The 9393-nt window shown below is 44.4% G+C and overlaps 1 protein-coding gene across 4 annotated transcripts in view; it reads left to right on the forward strand.

The window, feature by feature from the left end:
* Positions 1 to 7297, forward strand: part of GALNT6 (polypeptide N-acetylgalactosaminyltransferase 6) — a 32570-nt gene extending 25273 nt beyond the window's left edge. For all 4 annotated transcript variants that reach the window (XM_039862120.1, XM_039862123.1, XM_039862122.1 and 1 more), the window contains 5 exons: positions 1157 to 1357; positions 1906 to 2037; positions 2662 to 2763; positions 3805 to 3957; positions 5022 to 7297. In XM_039862120.1, coding sequence (XP_039718054.1) covers positions 1157 to 1357; positions 1906 to 2037; positions 2662 to 2763; positions 3805 to 3957; positions 5022 to 5135 — 702 coding nt within the window. In that variant the 3' untranslated portion in view covers positions 5136 to 7297. The remainder of the gene's footprint in view (positions 1 to 1156; positions 1358 to 1905; positions 2038 to 2661; positions 2764 to 3804; positions 3958 to 5021) is intronic.
* The last annotated feature ends 2096 nt before the right edge of the window (positions 7298 to 9393 follow it).

Here is a 9393-nt window from a genome sequence, read left to right on the forward strand (position 1 = left end):
CTGGGGACTGGTAACATCTTTCATGATGTCTGTGGGGAAAGGGTTAGATCCTGGTCAAGGGCTTAATGGTAGAGGACCCTGGAATAGGTCAGTAAGCAGTCATTATCTTTTTTCCAGAAAAATTAGGCTCCCTTTTCCGGGTCAGAGGACACATGTCCTGCCAGTCTTTGGAGTTCCCCTACCCTATACTCAGTAGGCTCTTTATACTGTGGAAGATGGGGTCCCAGTTCTGGTGGACTCCCAAACTCGGAGGGATTCCAGGAATAAGGCAAATCAGGATTAGGTTAGGAAGAAAGGATCGCCTCTCCGTGAAATCTACACAAATCCCCATGCCAGTGGAGAGGTAATTAGTAAATAAATGAGCTTGTTTATGAAGTCACCTCTCATCATGCCTGTCACATCTTAAGCACGTCTTCAAGACCTGCTGTTACTATGATTATGTATTTCTGTTGCTGCTATGCTAAAATGAATGATATGCTTCCTAATTTAAAACGTAAAAAAGAGAAGACACAGGTGGGAAGGTTTAAACCCGTGGGCTTACACTAGCCTACTGGCATACATAAGGGTCACCAGCTCAGTCACCGTAACTCCCAGTGTTCTGATGCCTGGCCCATTCAAGAGACTCTGATCTCTGTTCAGTCCCTCTCCTAGGAAGCTAGTGTGCTAAAGGTCCTGGTGACTCTCACAGGCCACTTGGCAGTTGACTATGCTTGCTATAATTATAATGCACTGGTGCTCTGATTGGGTCACAAGTCTATCTTGATTTGAGGGAGCTTGAGTTTCCAGTAACACTAGATGAGCTGATAAAATCACACTTCCAGGTTAAAAAGCCGAAAGACCAGAGTTTGAAGTATATATACAGACACAAAGTTAGCCAAACTGTCTTTTCTCTAAAGTGGGCCCTGGTAATCCTCAGGTAACCCTGCAAATTTCTGTTTGCTTAAATTAGAGTGAACCAACATCAGACAGCTAGGGATTGTGTATTCATGATCTAGAAGAAGCCTGGTCAATGTTCTTAATTTCCAGGAAAGAGAGCAGCATTTCCTTGAGTTCTTAGATCTGGGGTCTGGTGCTCTGGGAATAGAACAGAGCTGCTTGGGAGGAGATTGTCACACCCAGCCTCCTGAAGGTCCCATCTCGTATCTTTCTATGGCAGGTGTGGCAGTGTGGGGGCCAACTGGAGATCATCCCCTGCTCTGTGGTAGGCCACGTGTTCCGCACCAGGAGCCCCCACACCTTTCCCAAAGGCACCAATGTCATTGCTCGCAACCAAGTGCGCCTGGCTGAGGTCTGGATGGATAACTACAAAGAGATTTTCTACCGGAGAAATATGCAGGCAGCAAAGATGGCCCAAGAGGTGAGAAGAAATGGTGCTCCACAGGTGTTTGGATGAAGAGAAGTGTAGAATCCCAGACCCCAGTCATGGGCTTAATGGTAGCAGCCCAGCCATCTCTACCAACTGGTACCTCTCTTTACCCCTCAGACCTTGTAAGCTAGAGCCCAGGGAGGCTAGGGAATGAGAGAAGCCTTTGTTGTCTCTGCCTAGAGAGCCCCGGCATCTTTTTGGAGAGTGGGGTAAAGAGATTTGGAGGAAGAACCTCTTATAGGAGGAATGGCTTTGCTCTGAGAGGCTCAGAATGGAGGGCTGTGAGAAAACTGAGAAGTGACAGGAGATGAGAGAATAAGGAAGATGTGGATGAGCGGGGGTGGGGGGGGTCCCGAAGCCAAGACAGGTGTTGGGATTGGTTCTGAGGCTGAGTCGGTAGCTCTAACAAGGCCTGAGCAGGAATGAGCCTGCAACCCATTCTGGGAGAAAGCACCCCCAGGAACGCTGGGCTACTTCAACCCTGACGAGATGGTCAAGACTGGTGGGACTGACCTTTAGGATGCTGGTTTGGTTGACAGAAATCCTTCGGTGACATTTCGGAACGCCTGCAGCTGAGGGAAAAACTACATTGTCGTAACTTTTCCTGGTTCCTGCACAACATCTACCCAGAGATGTTTGTTCCTGACCTGAAACCCACATTCTATGGAGCTGTGAGTATTGAGAACCGGCTTGCTCGCCCATTACAGAACCCCCGCCCTAGAGAACTTCAGGGCCACTTACCCCACAGAAGGATGACAAATGAGAACTAATTTTTACTCTCCACATTCCTTTATCCAGAAAGAGGACTTTGGGGCCTTTAGAGATAGCTAAAATCCTTATAAGAGGAAGACAACCCATAAGCAGTAGTTCTTGAACACTCATCACCTACATCAGAATCATCAGGAAGGAATGTTAAAATGCAGGTTGCTGATTCAGCAGCACTGGGATAGAGCCTGAAAATGTGCATTTCTGACAAGTTCCTAGGTGATGCTGATGTTCTGGGGATCGCATTTTGAGAGCCATTGCTCATAAGGAAATTCACATGTGCTGAGGGCTTCTCCCGGGGACCTGGCATTTCCCAGCCTGCCCTGGCCCGGCCTTTGGGCTCTCTCTGTACCTCACTTTGCTATTAACTCCAGGCATCTGGGTTAATAAGCAAAGAAGATGAACAGAGGAGAAAAATCACAGAGGGGAAATCCAGTCCTACAAATTTATTCCAAGTGGTCCTCATACCACAAACTAAAATACTCCTGACTGTGCCATCCCGGTTCCCTTCTCTGCTCACCATACTGCAGATAAAGAACCTCGGCATCAACCAATGCCTGGATGTGGGTGAGAAGAACCATGGAGGGAAGCCCCTCATCATGTACACCTGCCATCACCTTGGCGGCAACCAGGTATACAGCCCAACTCTACCAGGGCAGGTCCAAGAGAAGCCTGTCTCTGGGGCATCTCCTTTCTTCACAGACCCCCTTTCTCCACTCAAAATAGTCCTTTCTGTAACCTGGGTGAAGGAGATCCAGAGAAAGAAGGCGATACTATCTCTGCCCTCAGAAAGCTCCCAGTCTGAGGGGGAATGCATGACACAGACAAGGTCTGAAGTCTGAATTAGGGACATCCAGAGAGCACTGGGCATCAGAGCTGGGTGCTGGAGAGGGATGGAGGGGAGGATTGCTCATCAGAGAAGTCTTGCTGGAGGATGCCAGCTGCTAAGTTATGTTTTAGGGTAAGGTGAGAAATTTCTGAGTACTTTCCTCCACCTGCATACTTCTATCTTCAATGCCTCCCCTACCCAGAAAATACCACTCTGATCCTACCACCCAAAAATGATCCCAAAACAACCACCGACCGACATCTCACAGTTACCTGGCATCCTGAGAATTTACTCCATGCTCTTCCTTGAGGAGTAACTAGTAACCTCCCTGACTCCAGCCCCTCAATCTACCCTGAATGCCCAGCGTTTGGTAAGGAAGAAGCACTTGAACTGTAACTGAAGCAAGAAAAGGAGTGGCTTGGGACACTGAACAGGCTGCCAATATCTACATATGAAGACAAAGTCACTCTAAAGCAATTCCCTATACCACTAGCCTGCACAATGATTTTATGTGGTACATTAGTGAACATTTTTTATTTTAATGGTAGTCTATTAGCAAAAAAAGAACTAGCATATCAAACACATGACTTCACAGATAATGCTTAAAATTAAGCTAAGTTAAAATTTTAATTAAGGAAAAAATATTAAGTAACTATTATTCCAATATAATCCAGATATGGTTTAAAAAAAAAAATCCTAATGGTGACACATGAAGTCTTGGCACCCACTCAGTTTCCTCCCCAGAAGGCTATCTGTGGTTGGCATCTTAGGGCAAATGGCTTTGGAAAGTGGTGGGCAAACTCTCTGCCTGTCACTCAGAACTTCCTCTTGTCTTGACTTCTAGTACTTTGAGTACACAACCCAGAGAGACCTTCGCCACAATATCGCAAAGCAGCTGTGTCTGTATGCCAGCGCTGGCACTCTGGGCCTTAGGAGCTGTCATTTCAATGGCAAAAATAGCCAAGTCCCCAAGGACGAAGAATGGGAATTGACCCAGGTGAGTAAACTGCCCAGAAAGCTCAGTGTCAAGAACCTGAGGCCACCCTGACCCCTCCTTATTTTCTGCATCTTATGCCTGAGGTACCATTGGGTGGATCAGGACAATGTAGAAAGTATGAAGAATGGGCTTCGTCAGAAGCAGGGTTCCAGGAGCTTAGGTAATATTTGATGATGGCTGGTTTGGGCCAACGTAAAGATGGGGTCGGGGGTTATGGTCCGTGGCCAGCTCTGTCATAGTCAAGTATTTTTAGTCTGAACCTAAATAGATGAAAGTGAAGGGGCACTCGTGATTCCTGCCTGCCCTCTGTGTGCCAGGCGCAAAGCCATGCATTCACATACGTTGGTGGCCTCCTCCGGCTTCTTGTCTTCACGGATGTGAATGAACTGAGGGAAGCACAGGCACACAACGTATCTTTCAGAGGCTCTTCCCAAGCAAGTGGTGTCCCCATTTCTACAGATGAGCTAACCGAAGCTCAGCAAGTTTGTGACTGGCTCGAGACCCATCACTAGTAAATGGCAGACCTGGGATTCAGACCTAGATAAGTCTGACTTGAATTTGAACACATAGGTTCTCTCCATTATACCACATTGCCTCAGGATTTATAATGTAACTTCTACAGTACTGGGCCCTAAATAGCACCTCTAATGAGTCTCTACAGCCTACTCTACCCCAAACCCCAGTCCCTGGCTTAGGAAAAGAGTAGCCTAATCTTGGGGCTACAGGGAAGAGAGAAGTCTAACTAAATATGATACTAGTCAGAAAGTGGGGGTGAGCAGCAGTGGCCCAGGTCTTTAAGAATGGCCATCTGAAGGAGAGGGCCCTGAATGCATTTTTTCAGTTATCCCATAGTTCTTTCTCTATTCCAGCAATCCAGGCTAAAGCTAGGAGTGGGAAATTGGTATCAGAGTGTCTAGTATCCAAGGAAAGGAATTTGGAAATGTCCTCTATGTACCTTGTTGGATTTCCTTTGCTTTATTCTATTGTCCTCTATTTTATTGCCCCCCAGTAGCACTGTTAGAGGTCTGAGGCCCAGGTTGACCCTTTGCTGTGTCATCTTTTAGGACCAGCTTATCAGGAACTCAGGATCTGGTACCTGCCTGACATCTGAAGACCAAAAGCCAGCCATGGCCTCCTGTAATCCCCGTGACACCCACCAGCACTGGATCTTCATCTAGGCCCCAGATCATCCCCCGTGGGAGTTCCCACAAGCCTCTCAGGAAACAGCATTTTTGGGAACCTGAGCATCAGCTTCTCTGTAAGCCTTCAAAATGGATTTCTAAAACCAATTTTGGATGTCAAGGCAGAACCTTCCTACTCCTTGCAACAACATTGGGCTCATTTTCTTTCCTCCACATTTATGGAAGAGACTTTAAGAACACATATTTGGCCTAGAGCTTTCCTTCTGTCCTAGAAACAGAGACTTCTGAAGCAGAGAAGACATCTGGTATATGGCCCAGGGCAGTGATGCTGAATTCAAGAAAAGTATCTCTGCAGCCACATCCTGAATCCCTGGTCAACTAGAGCACTCACAGAAGCTAGTGAAATAGTATATTCACTTGCTAATAGTATTCCAAGTTTGTAGAGCCATTTTCAGTTTACAGAAAGCACCCTGACAGGAATCCTTTATCTTACTTCATCTGCACAATAATGCTGTGAGAAACACAAGACAGGAACCACCACAGCTAGTGGATGGCTGGAGCTGAGACTGAGACTTGATCTTGAACATGGAGCCAGGGTGCCTTCCACCACACTACAAGAACACTAGATGACTGGCCATTGGCCTTCCCTCCATTTCTCTCTTCCCTCCATTCTAATCATTTCTGGCTGGCTGATCTCCATAAAGCCTAGAACCATGGAGCCAGGTAGCCATGAGGGAGACTACATTTGGAAATCCTGGGGTATTCACGTTGAAAGCTCATGGAGCCAGTGATTCTCAGGTTTAAGTCCCAGAACCCTTTTGTCAGTGCTCCATATATAATGTAAATAAAAGGCAAAGTAGCCATGGGTGAAACTGAGTGTGGCTGAGGGCAATGCCTTCCAACCCCTGAACTTCTAAAGTTCTGTAAGCATAATTTGAAAACTATTCTTTTAGTCCAACCTTATCATTTTCACACTATGAAACCAAGGGCAAATAAAGTAAATTTGCCCAGGGCCGCACGACAAAGTATTGGGAGCCCTGAGGCTAGGAGCGAGATAAAGCAAACAAGCCTGGGAAGTCTGAGGAAGCAGGGACAGTGTCTAGCAAAGCATGACTGCGTGATTGGCCTTGTCTGCTGTATTCGCATGAAGTCTCCACATGGAGCAGACCTGACATGCACATCAGCACTTTTCTAAGCATGTTGGTCCCCACACACATGGCTGCTTTGCCTGAATTAGAGAGTCCAGCTGCCTACAGGAGGATTCACGTTCCTTCCAGGACTTCTGACTTTCATTAGCAGGCTGTCATCTTGGACATCACCACATGAGAGTGCCATGGGACGACAGCTGCCTCTCCTTCCCAGCAACTCTACTGCTGGAGGTCTCCCAGGTCCCTGAGAACCTTCAGGACCCTGTAGAAGAGACATTCTGGGGTAGCCCAGCGAAAGGGAGAAGAGAGAGTAGCCAAGATGTGACCTGGAGTAGGGAAAGGAAGAAGTTCTTTCCCAGAAAGAGAAGAGAATTGGACATGAAATCCCACTGGAAATAAAGGTTTTATGGCATTGGTAAAGGAAGTTTACATTGGGTTCCTCCTCCCCCGCATTGTCCTTCGGCCGATCCATTTGGAGAAACAGTTGACTCAGGCTAAAGAACTACACACATCTGAGAAGTTCTGTCACAGCCACGGTCTCTTATCCCCAAACATCCTCAGGCCCCCAATGTAGCTTACATAGTATGTGTCAAGCACGTGTAGACATGAGGAGTTATACGATGAGGCTCTTCCTTCGTAGAACTTACACTCTAGCTGGGAAAACAGATGTAAGCAAGTCATGACAAGCCTGGAGTTGTTCAGAGATGTGCTAGGTGAGTTAGAACAATTCCTTCCATTTAGAGGAATCAGAAGGCCTCACAAAGATGCTGACATTTGACCTTAGACCTCAAAGGATGAGTCTTCAGGTGGCAAGGACTCAATAAGCAAAGGCCTCACATAAGGAACAATCTAGCATGAGAAAAGTCACAGAGGGACAAATGTACAAATGGATATAGGAAACCAAGAGGACATCAGAGTGAGGGAGCAGTGGATATAAAAGCTAGAAGGTCAGGGCCACATTATGACTTTCATGGATACTTTTGCCTTCATGGAAAAATATTTAAAATTATATTTTATAACCGCATTGGTATAAAGATGAATATAATCCAGGCTGATGACATTAATTTTATTTCTTCTGATTTTCAAAGAAACAAAAACATTTTTATGAGCCCCTAAAAGTATTGTGGGCCCTAGGCTCTGTGCTTGATATACCTACTGGGTAAGTCAGTCCTATAGAACAATTGGTTGGGGTCCAATTGAGAAGGCTTTGAATGCCATGCTAGTAAGTCAGGTAAGCCATAGGGAGCTATAGTCCCTAACTCTAATCTTATTCTTGGTTGCTTTAAACATCTAATCATTTTTCAGGCATTGATTATTTGTCTTTTATCCCAATATCCCTCATATGGTTTATAGCATCACCCAATAGCTCTCCAGCCCAATCTTATATGCCTAACCAAGGTGCCCTGATACGGTTCCTTACCCCCACCTAAAAACAGCATACCTTCTCCCAGGGGCAGTCAGCTAAGAGTAACTTGTAGGAAGTGACAGAGCAAAAGGGAGAAAAGGCCACATGCTATGCCTACAGAATAGGCCCAGGTTTGGAGATGAGGAAACTAGGGAAGGGAGGTAGTTAGGAAGGAGTGAGCACTGACAAGAGTGTTGGAAAAGCTCAAGAAACCACCTTCCTGTCCTGGCCTCTCTTTAGCTGAGGCTGGACTTGCCCTAATCTGATATCTGCACTCTTCCTTACAATCCACCCTCTGACTATTCTCAGAGCTAACCTAAAACCTTAAAATCTTGATGCTAGTCTGTGATACTATCTCCTGGTTCTAGAAGCCTCTTACCTTAGCATTGAATGGCTGGTCCCCTTCGGGGATCTACTTCCCATTTGACAAGTATTGGTGCCATTGCCAAAAATAGCTAAATGTCCCAGACTGTATTCTTTACTTATTTTTAATTATAAAAGTAATGATGTAGTGAAATCAAATAATACAGAAAAATATGAATTTAAAAGTGAAATTCATCCTCACAATGTTCCCATACCTATTGATTCATTCTCTATATGTAATGTCTTTACAGCTCGGTATACTCTTCCATACTGTTTTTCTGTGAATCTACAAATATATACACACACTTAGTTATTTCTGACTTATTTCACGTAGTAGAAATGCAGTACCGTATTGTTAGCAATTTGATTTCTTCATTTGGTATGTCAAGGACATCTTTTCATGTCAGTTCATTTAAGTCTAACTCATTCTTTATGAAAGCTTCATAGGATTCCATAATATGAGTAAACCCAATTTCTTTAACCTTCCCTTACTGCTGATATACTTAGATTTTCCCCAATTTTGTAACAATTTGTAACAAACTATACAAAGGTTTTTTCCCATATTTTTTCAATTACAGTTGATATTCAATATTATATTAGTTTCAGGTGTACAGCATAGTGGTTAGATATATGTCTTACAAAGTGATCCCCCGCAAATAAGTCTAGTACCAACCTGGCACAATACATAGTTATCGTAATATTATTGACTGTATTTCTTATGCCGTATTTTACATCTCATGACTGTTTTGTAACTGCCGATTTGTACTTCTTAATCCTTTCACTTTTTTCACCCAGCCCCTCAAACCCCCTCCCATCTGGCAACCATCAGTTTGTTCTCTGAATCCATGAGTCTGTTTCTGTTTTATTTATGTTGTTCTTTAGATTCCACATATAAGTGAAATCATATGGCATTTGTTTTTCTCTGACTTATTTCACTTAGCATGATATCTCTGGGTCCATCCATATTGTCACAAATGGTAAGATAGCATTCTTTTTATGGTCTAGTAATAGTTTATTATACATATGTACCACATCTTTACTCAATCTACTGATAGCTAGGTTGCTTGCATATCTCGGCTATTTAAATAATGCTGCAATTAATATACGGATACATATATCTTTTTGAATTAGTGGTTTAAATTTCTTCAGATAAATACCCGGAAGTGGAATTGCTGGGTCATGAGGTAGTTCTAGTTTTAATTGAGGCACTTCCATACTGTTTTCCATAGTGGCTGCACTGATTTACAATCCCACCAACAGCGTATGAGGGTTCCCTTTGTCCACATCCTCATCAGCACTTGTTATTTGTTGATTTTTGTTTGTTTGTTTCTGTTTATTTGTTTATTTTGTTTTTCAGATTCCATATATACATGCAATC

Source organism: Pteropus medius, unplaced genomic scaffold (assembly GCF_902729225.1).
Source record: "Pteropus medius unplaced genomic scaffold, Ma_sr-lr_union100, whole genome shotgun sequence".
Lineage (NCBI taxonomy): Eukaryota > Metazoa > Chordata > Mammalia > Chiroptera > Pteropodidae > Pteropus > Pteropus medius.